This window comes from Rhinopithecus bieti, unplaced genomic scaffold (assembly GCF_001698545.2).
Source record: "Rhinopithecus bieti isolate Rb0 unplaced genomic scaffold, ASM169854v2 scaffold_7438, whole genome shotgun sequence".
NCBI lineage: Eukaryota > Metazoa > Chordata > Mammalia > Primates > Cercopithecidae > Rhinopithecus > Rhinopithecus bieti.
The window spans coordinates 341,431-354,583 of record NW_016805589.1 but is presented as its reverse complement, the minus strand read 5'-3'; the positions used below and the strand labels follow the sequence as shown (position 1 = coordinate 354,583).

Genomic DNA, 13,153 nt, shown 5'->3' with positions numbered 1-13,153 from the left:
TTTTGTATTTTTAGTAGAGATGGGGTTTCATCATATTGGTCAGGCTGGTCTCGAACTCGTGACCTCAGGTGATCCACCTGCCATGGCCTTCTGGGATTATAGGCGTGAGCCACCACACCCAGTCACATTTTTTAAAATTTTTACCTATTACTACTGTATTTAGAGCAGAGCATGGTACACAGAAGCATAAACTTACTTCACCAGCTTGACCAGAAACCCTTTTTTGAGACTGAGTCTCACTCTGTTGCCCAGGCTAGAGTGCGGTAGCATGATCTCGGCTCACTGCAATCTCCGCCTCCCGGGTTCAAGCAATTATCATGCCTCAGCCTCCCAAGTAGCTGGGACTACAGGCGTGAGCCACTACGCCTGGCTGATTTTTGTATTTTTAGTAGAGAGGGGTTTCCACCATGCTGGTCAGGCTGGTCTCGAACTCCTGACCTCAGGTGATCTCCCCACCTTGGCCTCCCAAAGTGTTGGGATTACAGGCGTGAGCTACCGTGCCCACCTGTTTCAGTGTTATATAAACAAAACCAATACTTTAATAATGTTTTTTAAAGGTGTTACATATATTCGAAAATGAAGTCAAACTTTTGGTTGAAGAATGAATGTCCAATTAGTCACATAGTCCAAAGATATTAAACTCTACAGAAAATAGTTATTTATATGGGAGAATCATATGAATGAATTATGCTTCCAAGAACAAGACAAATTCATCACTAAATGGAAAACAACAAAATGTGCACAAACTTGATAAAGAAAGTAATTATTTATTTTTAGGAGAATTACATAAAATCAGACAGACCAATTCCATTTCTTGTATATCTGAAAGTCTAATTTCAGCATATAAGTCTATTTTTAAATAGCGTCTCCAGTATACATAGCTTAAACTATATAAACATGTCTGCATAATAAATTTTAAATTTTCAGTTTATATCTATTTTAAAATTTATGACTAATTTAAAATTGTGTTAGTATAATTTTCATTTAAAGTTAAAACTTTATGCATAAACCTTAATGGTCTTACTTTATGATTGTTTAAAATAATCTAACATGTAGAATTACAAAGAAATACTAATTTTGATAAAAATGTATTCTACATGGATAATTCCAGTCTTAAAAATCTGTTCTTCATCTCAGATAAAAGAGTTTGCTGAACAACAAAGTAAATGATAAGATTAGTTTGTAACCCAAATAATAGAGGAGATATCCAGGTGTCCTTATGTAAAGAAATAACTAACTAAATAAGTGGGGGAAAAGTAACAAGTTTTCCTTCCAGAAGAATTTTAATTAATGTAAAAGGAATTAGAGAAATAGTAAATCACCATTAGAATGCCACAATATTAATTGCCACAGGAAATATCTAGCAATGGATACTAAAATTGGTTTAAGCAGAAACATGATATTTGCATAGTTTCAAAGTATAGCCCCCCAAGTATTTATTAATTACAAAGAGAAAAAAGTAACTTTATAGTAGAGAAACATGGCAGACATTATGTTAACCAAGCGATCAAAGTTAGCATCACCTTAACATTACTGAAAAATGGCTAACATACTTAAAAATGGCTAACATGGTACATTTTATAAGTTATTTACCCCAATAAAAGAAAAAATATTAATATCACCAGTAGTATGACATTGGCATCACATACCTGCTGACATGATACACTGAAAAGGATACAATATCATTTCTGCAGTATTTTTCCCAATAATGCATAACCTCAGTTTAATAATGAGAAAACAATCCCAAACTAAGGGGCATTCTACAAATAACTGGCTAGTACTCTTCAAAAGTCTCAAGTCATGATAGGTAAGGTAAGAGTAAGGAACTGTCACAGGTGGTAGAGAGTAAGGAGCCATAACAAATGCTTTGCAGGATCCTAGATTGGATCCTTGAATAGAAAAGGACATTGGGGAAAACTGTTATATATGAATAAGGCCTGTAGTTTACTTCATAGAATTATACCAAGGTTAATTTCTTAATTTTGATAACTACTATGGTTATGTAAGATGTTAGCATTCAGGGAAGTTAGGTGAAGGATATACAGGAACTATCTATAGTATTTTTGCAATTTTATAAGTCTAGAATTATTTCCTAATAAAAAGCCTTTTTGTACAAGACACTTTTCAAGGTTCTTGGATCATGCTTTGAATACATATAAATAGTTCTAATATCACTCGACACTTTGGAAAGAGTAATTGTCCAAATTATTTCCATTCTTTGTCTTAATTTGCTGATGGAGACCTGGACTTCATCTCAGCTGGTGTATAGAGTTCTCTCCAAAAACAAGTGGCCTACTTCACATTCAGTGAATTGATATATTCTTATCTTAAGTTATCAGGTAGGATTAGAATTTTCTTGGGAACTTGAAGTCTAAATAAAATTAGATTAGAGTGACAAAATTTTCACCTAAGGCAAAAATAAGAGAAATAGTGGCAAAATATTTTTATATGAAATTGATACTTTTTTAAATTTAAAGGATGGTTTCTTTTATGAGATTATTATCTTACCTTTTTTTATTATATTTTTGAGACGGAGTCCTGCTCTGTCGCTAGGCTGGAGTACAGTGGCATGATCTCAGCTCACTGCAACCTCCATCTCCTGGGTTCAAGCAATTCTCCTGCCTCAGCCTCCCAAGTATCTGGGACTACAGGCACATACCACCACACCCAGCTAATTTTTGTATTTTTAGTAGAGACGGGATTTCACCATGTTGGCCAGGATGGTCTCCATCTCTTGACCTTGTGATCCGTCTGCCTCAGCCTCCCAAAGTACTGGTATTATAGGTGTGAGCCACTGCGCCTGGCCCATCTTACCATTTTTATATTAAAATGCCATTTCGTTTATGGACTAATGGTGGCGTGAAGTGGTAGGTTTTATTTCATTTAATGTGAAAAAATAAAAAGTTGGCAAATCTACATATTCTGTCCATTGTGTGTGTGTGTGTGTGTGTGTGTGTGTGTGTGTGTATTCATGAACTTCACTGCTATTTGAATATCAAAGTCTTAAAATCATGAATCTACACCATTTTCTTTCCCTATCCTTGACATGAAGGCAGGCTCCATTGTATGCCTGTAGTCCCAGCTACTCGGGAGGCTGAGGCAGGAAGATCACTTGAACCCAGGAGACGGAGGTTGCAGTGAGCCGAGATCATACTACTGTACTCCAGCCTGGGTAACAGAGCAAAACTCTGTCTCCAAAAAATAAATAAGTAAATAAATAAATATTCTAGCTCCTTTGTCATTTAAAGGAAATAGAAATTTCAGCATGCCTTCACCAATTGGAACACAAATACACTGGAACACTATTCTATGTTTTGTGCAAGAAGACCTTTACTCTAAATCAGCAGAATCATAACTCAATGTATATAAAATATTTAATATTAAAAATAAAAGCAATTCATTGATATAGTGCATTTGCTTCATCTATTCTTTAACATTTTAATATTGAAGGCAGCCATAGGTTACACCAGTTCGCCCTGAGCATCTCCAACATTTAAAAAATAACAGCACTAAATTTTAGTGTATTCCTGGCCAACAGGTAAACAGCCAGGTGATGCCATTAGGTATCAGTCATTAAGTCCAAGAATGAAGTTTATATTAATAAATATGATTTGGTATATTTAAGAAGTATTTAAAGAGATAATGCTCTACCCTTAAAATTCCAGGTACAAACATTGTGTCCTCCTGTGCAGGAAGGAAGAGGATGTATTCTAGTGAGTCTGAATTTACAAAAATTTGTATAAAATAAGGCACATAATTAAAGCCTCATTAAAGCATACTTTTTTTTTTTTTGAGATGAGGTTTCACTCTATTGCCCAGGCTGGAGTGCAGCAGTGCAACCATAGCTTACTGCACCCCTGAACTCCTGGCCTTGAGTAATCCACTCCTTCAGACTCCTGAGTAGCTGCAACTACAGGTATGAGCCACCATGCCCTTCTCTAAAGCAAACTTTTGACTTTCAAGGCACAGTTAGTAGTATTGGGAGAATTCCTGAAATATGTTAATGTTTTAACATTGGCTTATTTTAGAACGAGAGGGCTCAGAATGGCTTATGAAGGCAAAACAGTGGTGATCAAAGAGAAGCCTAACTTGTCTCCCCACTCCATTTCATTTTATGAATGATGTATTAAAATGCCACTTTTCTCAGTTTGCATGTATTAACTTCAGAATACTCAGAGAGGTAAATGGCTTACAATCAAATCTGGTACTATGTGAAAATGTTTCTTTCCTTAATGCCACTTAATTAGTATTAATGAACTTTTAATTTTAATGTCTTTATTTTGTATTTACAAACTACAAAATGGTTTTCAATAAATGTTGTGTACACTTAATGGCACAAAATAGTTTAGAGTGTTCTGTAACACTTATTAACTACAGCAGGCCTTATTTATTTATTTATTTATTTATTTATTTATTTATTTATTCATTTATTTATTGAGACTGCGTCTCACTCTGTTGCCCAGGCTGGAGTGCAGTGGCACAATCTCAGCTCACTGAAACCTCCACCTCCAAGGTTCAAGCAATTCTCCAGCCTCAGCCTCTGAGTAGCTTGGATTACAGGCACGTGCCACCATGACCGACTAATTTTGTATTTTAGTAGAGATAGGGTTTCACCATGTTAACCAGGCTGGTCTTGAACTCCTGACCTCAGGTGATCCGCCTGCCTCCGTCTCCCAAAGTTGGGATTACAGCCGTGAGCCACTGTGCCCAGCCATCCTACTTTATTTTCATCCTCATCCACCCTCCATTTCCCTGTTTTCAAATAGATTCTCTCTGAGTCTGCAAGGATAGACATCTGGATATGAAAGAGGGAGGTTGGAGACTTGCCTATGGCTCCAAACAATCGTTAAGAAATCAAATCTGGCTGGGCGCGGTGGTTTACAACTGTAATCCCAGCACTTTGGGAGGCCTAGGCGGGTGGATCACCTGAGGTCAGGAGTTCGTGACCAGCCTGGCCAACATGGTGAAACCCCGTCTCTACTAAAATATCAAAAAATTAGCTGGGCATGGTGGTGCACACCTGTAATCCCAGCTACTCAGGAGGTTGAGGCAGGAGAATCACTTGAACCCAGGAGGCAGAGGTTGCAGTGAGCCGATATCGCGACTTTGCATTCCAGTCTAGGCAACAAGAGCAAAACTCCGTCTCAAAAAAAAAAAAACTTTTTTCTACATCTAATTTGATTTTGGAGAACATTCCTAAACTGAATCTTTTTATCCTTATTTCTGCCCTTACTCACATTTGCAAACAAGTGAAATCCTTTTCTTTCTCCACCCTTCCTCCCACCATGATTATTTGTGAAGACCACCATTTACCAGGCATTTCCATGATTATGATTATGAAAGATTACAGGCAAGGCATTGATCAAAGATAATCACTCATCATGGACAAGAATTTAGAGATTCCTGAATAATAAACTATATCTCTGCTTGTCAAACCTAATCATTTCCCAATATATCAAAAAGGAAGGTAGTTCTCTTCCCTATGCCTGCATAACTTTCTACTGGAAAATAATTTAGAGGCAAATAAAAGGATCTCTCTATGGAACTAAGCATTTCCTGGGCCAGGACCAATGAACTTCTAGGGGAAATGTGAATAATGGCTTATTCATTGCTTGTTAGCACAGAGATGGAAAAGCAGAAGTTCCTACCACATATGCGTTTATAGAGGGTGACATTTCTTTAAACAGAATTCTAACTGGAGAAAGGGTTATAGATAAATGATCTGGGGATCAGGATAACTGCTTTGTATTGAGTAAGCCTAGCCTCACTCTGGGTTTCCCATTTTCACCAAACTAAGTACTCTTATCTTCACTAAAGCTGCAATCTACTACCAGTTTTTGTTTTAATGAGGATGAAACATCTTTGCATACCAAGTATAAAATTCCACTTCTCTTCTCTCACTGAGGCTGTAAATAGGAGCTACATTTAGTCATCAGATACCTGGTCATGGCCCTCTGATCTCTGAGACTTATTCCTTTCAGAATTTAGAGGCAAACTGGAGCCAGCCTCCATTTTTATCTCCCCAGTGGCATGAGGGAAAGGGAAGTTGGGCATAAAGCGCTTAAGAAAGCAAAACTCACTATTACCAGTGCCAGTGGCTGAACACATTTCATATGGACAAGGTTGGGATAAGGATCCATTGCCTTGTCCTTGTACCAGATTGTTAGAGAAATTACAGTCATCATAGAAATGCTCTTGAATTGTAAACTTTTCTTTATATTTAATCTTTTGGTAGACATGTATAATGAAGATCACTGTGACAGAGAGGAGAAAGAGAAAGGAAAGGATGGCCAGAGAAATTACCAAATATTTAGTGGATGGATTTACCTTTCTGGAATGCTTGGTTGGATCCTGGAACTGCAGGTAGGGCTCTGAAAAGCCATCTACCAGCAGGATGTTGAGTGAGACAGTAGTTGAAAGAGCTGGTTGGCCGTGATCCTGAACAAGAATGATCAATTTCTGCATCATGGGGTCTCTCTCAGATATCTGCCGTAATGTACGGATTTCTCCATTTTGTCTTTGAACAGAAAATAACCCAAGGTCAGTGGCCTTAAGTAGATGATATGAAAGCCAAGAATTCTGACCTGAGTCACCATCCACAGCCACCACTTTGGTTACCAGGTAGCCTGCCTCTGCAGACCTGGGCACCAGATCATTGCAGGGCAAGGTGCCATTCTGCAGTGGGTACAAGATCATTGGACGATTGTCATTGTCGTCTAGGACAACTACTCTGACAGTAGCTTGCCTATTCAGTGACAGGAAGCCCCCATCAGTTGCCTTTACCACAAACTGAAAATCTTGAATGGCCTCATAATCCATGGTTCTCAGTGCGTAGAGCTTTCCATTGTCTGAATTTATGGATATGTAAGCAAAGACTGATAGATCTCCATTTTTTGGAGGCAACAGAGAATAAGTTATTTGGGCATTCTCACCCAAATCAAGATCCTCAGCATGGACTTGGCCAATAAAAACTGCAGGACTATTGTTTTCTCGAACAGTCAAGATATAGGAATCTTCCTGAAATATTGGAGGATTGTCATTAACGTCAGATATTAGCACCTCTATCATAGTCTCGGCAGATAAGCTAGGTGGTCCAGTATCCATGGCAACAAGGGTGATATTATAGCCTGAGACCTCCTCCCGATCCAAGCTTCTGTCAGTGACCAGCGAGTAAGAACTCCCGAATGTAGGTTTGATTACAAAGGGAAGGTCTTCTCTGAGGAAGCAGGTGACTTTTCCTCCCATTCGAATGTCCCGGTCTCTGATAGTGAAAAGGGCTACTACCGTCTGTGGTGGTGAGTCTTCAGGGAGTGGGCTGGACACAGAGGAGATCATCACTTCGGGAGGATTGTCATTCACATCCACCACTTCTACCAGGACTNCTTATTTTAGAACGAGAGGGCTCAGAATGGCTTATGAAGGCAAAACAGTGGTGATCAAAGAGAAGCCTAACTTGTCTCCCCACTCCATTTCATTTTATGAATGATGTATTAAAATGCCACTTTTTCTCAGTTTGCATGTATTAACTTCAGAATACTCAGAGAGGTAAATGGCTTACAATCAAATCTGGTACTATGTGAAAATGTTTCTTTCCTTAATGCCACTTAATTAGTATTAATGAACTTTTTAATTTTAATGTCTTTATTTTGTATTTACAAACTACAAAATGGTTTTCAATAAATGTTGTGTACACTTAATGGCACAAAATAGTTTAGAGTGTTCTGTAACACTTATTAACTACAGCAGGCCTTATTTATTTATTTATTTATTTATTTATTTATTTATTTATTCATTTATTTATTGAGACTGCGTCTCACTCTGTTGCCCAGGCTGGAGTGCAGTGGCACAATCTCAGCTCACTGAAACCTCCACCTCCAAGGTTCAAGCAATTCTCCAGCCTCAGCCTCTGAGTAGCTTGGATTACAGGCACGTGCCACCATGACCGACTAATTTTTGTATTTTTAGTAGAGATAGGGTTTCACCATGTTAACCAGGCTGGTCTTGAACTCCTGACCTCAGGTGATCCGCCTGCCTCCGTCTCCCAAAGTTGGGATTACAGCCGTGAGCCACTGTGCCCAGCCATCCTACTTTATTTTCATCCTCATCCACCCTCCATTTCCCTGTTTTCAAATAGATTCTCTCTGAGTCTGCAAGGATAGACATCTGGATATGAAAGAGGGAGGTTGGAGACTTGCCTATGGCTCCAAACAATCGTTAAGAAATCAAATCTGGCTGGGCGCGGTGGTTTACAACTGTAATCCCAGCACTTTGGGAGGCCTAGGCGGGTGGATCACCTGAGGTCAGGAGTTCGTGACCAGCCTGGCCAACATGGTGAAACCCCGTCTCTACTAAAAATATCAAAAAATTAGCTGGGCATGGTGGTGCACACCTGTAATCCCAGCTACTCAGGAGGTTGAGGCAGGAGAATCACTTGAACCCAGGAGGCAGAGGTTGCAGTGAGCCGATATCGCGACTTTGCATTCCAGTCTAGGCAACAAGAGCAAAACTCCGTCTCAAAAAAAAAAAAACTTTTTTCTACATCTAATTTGATTTTGGAGAACATTCCTAAACTGAATCTTTTATCCTTATTTCTGCCCTTACTCACATTTGCAAACAAGTGAAATCCTTTTCTTTCTCCACCCTTCCTCCCACCATGATTATTTGTGAAGACCACCATTTACCAGGCATTTCCATGATTATGATTATGAAAGATTACAGGCAAGGCATTGATCAAAGATAATCACTCATCATGGACAAGAATTTAGAGATTCCTGAATAATAAACTATATCTCTGCTTGTCAAACCTAATCATTTCCCAATATATCAAAAGGAAGGTAGTTCTCTTCCCTATGCCTGCATAACTTTCTACTGGAAAATAATTTAGAGGCAAATAAAAGGATCTCTCTATGGAACTAAGCATTTCCTGGGCCAGGACCAATGAACTTCTAGGGGAAATGTGAATAATGGCTTATTCATTGCTTGTTAGCACAGAGATGGAAAAGCAGAAGTTCCTACCACATATGCGTTTATAGAGGGTGACATTTCTTTAAACAGAATTCTAACTGGAGAAAGGGTTATAGATAAATGATCTGGGGATCAGGATAACTGCTTTGTATTGAGTAAGCCTAGCCTCACTCTGGGTTTCCCATTTTCACCAAACTAAGTACTCTTATCTTCACTAAAGCTGCAATCTACTACCAGTTTTGTTTTAATGAGGATGAAACATCTTTGCATACCAAGTATAAAATTCCACTTCTCTTCTCTCACTGAGGCTGTAAATAGGAGCTACATTTAGTCATCAGATACCTGGTCATGGCCCTCTGATCTCTGAGACTTATTCCTTTCAGAATTTAGAGGCAAACTGGAGCCAGCCTCCATTTTATCTCCCCAGTGGCATGAGGGAAAGGGAAGTTGGGCATAAAGCGCTTAAGAAAGCAAAACTCACTATTACCAGTGCCAGTGGCTGAACACATTTCATATGGACAAGGTTGGGATAAGGATCCATTGCCTTGTCCTTGTACCAGATTGTTAGAGAAATTACAGTCATCATAGAAATGCTCTTGAATTGTAAACTTTTCTTTATATTTAATCTTTTGGTAGACATGTATAATGAAGATCACTGTGACAGAGAGGAGAAAGAGAAAGGAAAGGATGGCCAGAGAAATTACCAAATATTTAGTGGATGGATTTACCTTTCTGGAATGCTTGGTTGGATCCTGGAACTGCAGGTAGGGCTCTGAAAAGCCATCTACCAGCAGGATGTTGAGTGAGACAGTAGTTGAAAGAGCTGGTTGGCCGTGATCCTGAACAAGAATGATCAATTTCTGCATCATGGGGTCTCTCTCAGATATCTGCCGTAATGTACGGATTTCTCCATTTTGTCTTTGAACAGAAAATAACCCAAGGTCAGTGGCCTTAAGTAGATGATATGAAAGCCAAGAATTCTGACCTGAGTCACCATCCACAGCCACCACTTTGGTTACCAGGTAGCCTGCCTCTGCAGACCTGGGCACCAGATCATTGCAGGGCAAGGTGCCATTCTGCAGTGGGTACAAGATCATTGGACGATTGTCATTGTCGTCTAGGACAACTACTCTGACAGTAGCTTGCCTATTCAGTGACAGGAAGCCCCATCAGTTGCCTTTACCACAAACTGAAAATCTTGAATGGCCTCATAATCCATGGTTCTCAGTGCGTAGAGCTTTCCATTGTCTGAATTTATGGATATGTAAGCAAAGACTGATAGATCTCCATTTTTTGGAGGCAACAGAGAATAAGTTATTTGGGCATTCTCACCCAAATCAAGATCCTCAGCATGGACTTGGCCAATAAAACTGCAGGACTATTGTTTTCTCGAACAGTCAAGATATAGGAATCTTCCTGAAATATTGGAGGATTGTCATTAACGTCAGATATTAGCACCTCTATCATAGTCTCGGCAGATAAGCTAGGTGGTCCAGTATCCATGGCAACAAGGGTGATATTATAGCCTGAGACCTCCTCCCGATCCAAGCTTCTGTCAGTGACCAGCGAGTAAGAACTCCCGAATGTAGGTTTGATTACAAAGGGAAGGTCTTCTCTGAGGAAGCAGGTGACTTTTCCTCCCATTCGAATGTCCCGGTCTCTGATAGTGAAAAGGGCTACTACCGTCTGTGGTGGTGAGTCTTCAGGGAGTGGGCTGGACACAGAGGAGATCATCACTTCGGGAGGATTGTCATTCACATCCACCACTTCTACCAGGACTTTGCTGTGGGCAGAGAGGCCTCCACCATCTGTAGCTTGAATGTCAATGTCGTATGTTTCAATGTCTTCAAAATCTAGGGGTCCTTTTAGTCGAACCTCTCCAGTTTGAGAGTCAATCTGAAACGTCTTGAGAATTGCTTCTGGGTTTTGAGCTAAAGAGTAAGTTATCGCTTTGTTGGTGCCCTCGTCTAGGTCCATGGCAGTCACCGTGGCCACCAAAGAGCCATTGGGGCTGTTCTCTGATACCTGGGCTCGGTACACCGGTCGCAAGAACTGGGGCACGTGGTCGTTGACATCCAGAACCACCACGCGGATGTGAGCTGTGCCAGACTTGGGCGGTGACCCGCCGTCCATCGCAGTAACTGTCAAGTTGACTTCAGGCTGCTCCTCTCGGTCCAGGGGTTTGTTCAGCACCAGCTCAGCATATTTAGGCCGGTGGCTGCGGAAGCGGGTGTGCAGGTGGAAATAGCCGTTGGCACTAAGGGTGTAGTTTTGGAGACCATTGAGGCCCACGTTCAGATCCTGGGCGCTCTGCAGAGGAAAACGTGAACCCAAGGGGGTGCTCTCCGGAATCTTTAAAAGCGGCTCCTTGTTTAGGAAAACTGGGGCATTGTCGTTGATATCAAATACCCTGACCTCGGCACGGAAGGACTGCAGCGGCTCCACCAGGATTATTTCAAAGTGCAGAACACACGGGTCGGCTTTGCCGCAAAGTGACTCCCGATCCAGTTTCTCCTTCACAAACAAATCTCCCGTCTTGCGGTGGAGCCGGAAGTGCATTTTGTTGCCCTCGGAAACCAGCCGCGCCCCGCGCGCAGCCAGCTTCCCTACCTCCAGTCCTAGGTCCTTAGCTACGTTGGCCACAAACGAACCGCTCTCCATTTCCTCCGCCACTGAATAGCGTATAGTTGTCGCACCCCCCACAGATACGCACAGAAAAATAAGAAGAGATCCCACTTGCCTGCTTTGCAAAGATTTTCTGCGCGCACCCGCCATCAGTTCTCACAAGCGCACTCTCTGCAATCAAAGCCAACTGTTGCGGATATACTTTCACTTTTCTGCAACAGGTTACTGCAACAGTTGCTCTCCGCTTCACCAGCCTCTAACCGCAGCACCACCAAAAGGCTAGCCGAGCCGATTAAGCTGTTTTGCACTTGAAAATTTGCATTGAGAGACTCAACTCCCCAGTCCAGCGAATGTATTAATAGGTATGTTCTCATTCCGGAGAGTTAGGTAGAGGTTGAAAGTTTGTTGCCAAAGCAACCACAGACTCATCTGTTAATTCCCTTTCAGGAAAAAAAAAAAAAAAAAAAAAGTCCTTGGGAATTGAGAAGCCAATGAGATTAGTCATTCAAGCTGAAGTCATTCTATCTGCTCGCTGTCTGGAGCCACTGAAGCAGTGGGCGAACAGCAACAAGTTTAAGCTACATCTGCACACTCTGCAGTCCATCCAGAGACGAAGAAAGAAGCACAAGGATCCTGCAGGGTCTTCTGAAGCCCAAGCCAAATAGGTGAGGCAGGGAGCTGGAGAATGTGGAGGAAGTGGTCAGTAGGAAAAGGAAAGGGAACAAACAGACATTCTCCTTCAGAAACTTGAGGTCCAGTAGGTACACTTACAGGGGACTAAGCCAACTGGCCTCTTGATTTGCGCTATGCTATCATGCTACTTCTACGTATATTCTCCCCCGCAAAAAAAATCTGTATACATGTGCACAAAGGGAGCAGCTGGCTTGTCACTTATGATTATAATGGCAGTAGTATTTATTGGATATGATTTCCATGTACTGAGACTATGACAAATGATTTACATGCATTATCTAATAATTCAACAACTATATGAAGTAGACATTATTAAAAAAAAAAAAAGACAAAGAAAGTGAGATGGGAGAGGTTATGTCAAGGTCCCCTACCTTGACATATGTTAGAAATAATATTCAGTTTAATTTTGTCTGACTCCCAAGTCTATGCTCTTAATCAGTACACTACTCTGCTTCCCAGATAATATAATGAATAAATCAAATGAAGATAAATATTTGGTTTTGGATTTTAAAGCAAATAAAATGATTGCTTACACATATTGAAAATGGCCTACTAGAAATATAGGAGATATTTGTTGACAGTTTCCTTTATGATCATAGGATAATAGAATGTTTAAGAATAATAAGACATTTCAGAAAGATGAGATCCAGTCTCCTTCTCACCCACCCTCCACTTTAAAAAAAAAAAGAGAAAGAAGAAGATAGAAGAAGAAGAATGATAATAGAATGAAGATAGGGAAGAAGAAGAAGAAGAAGAAGAAGGAGGAGGAGGCTATAGAGGTAGGAGAGGAGGAGGAGGAGGAGGAGGAGAGGAGGAGAAGAAGATAGAAGAAGAAGAAGAAGAAGAAGAAGAAGAAGAAGAAGAAGAAGAA

At 40.5% G+C, this 13,153-nt stretch overlaps 2 protein-coding genes across 2 annotated transcripts; both read right to left on the bottom strand.

Moving 5' to 3' along the window:
- Window positions 1–5,925: 5,925 nt before the first annotated feature.
- On the bottom strand, window positions 5,926–8,694 carry LOC108530159 (protocadherin beta-1-like). The gene is made up of 2 exons (XM_017872860.1): window positions 8,682–8,694; window positions 5,926–7,382 (listed from the first exon to the last, which is right to left on the bottom strand). Exons 1-2 carry the CDS (start codon window positions 8,692–8,694, stop codon window positions 5,926–5,928), a joined length of 1,470 nt encoding a protein of 489 aa, XP_017728349.1.
- A 597-nt stretch (window positions 8,695–9,291) lies between these two features.
- On the bottom strand, window positions 9,292–12,250 carry LOC108530176 (protocadherin beta-1-like). The gene is given in 4 exon segments (XM_017872871.1): window positions 9,292–9,383; window positions 9,386–10,132; window positions 10,135–10,335; window positions 10,338–12,250. Coding segments are annotated over 4 exon segments (2,442 nt in total). The 5' UTR covers window positions 11,740–12,250.
- Window positions 12,251–13,153: the final 903 nt, after the last annotated feature.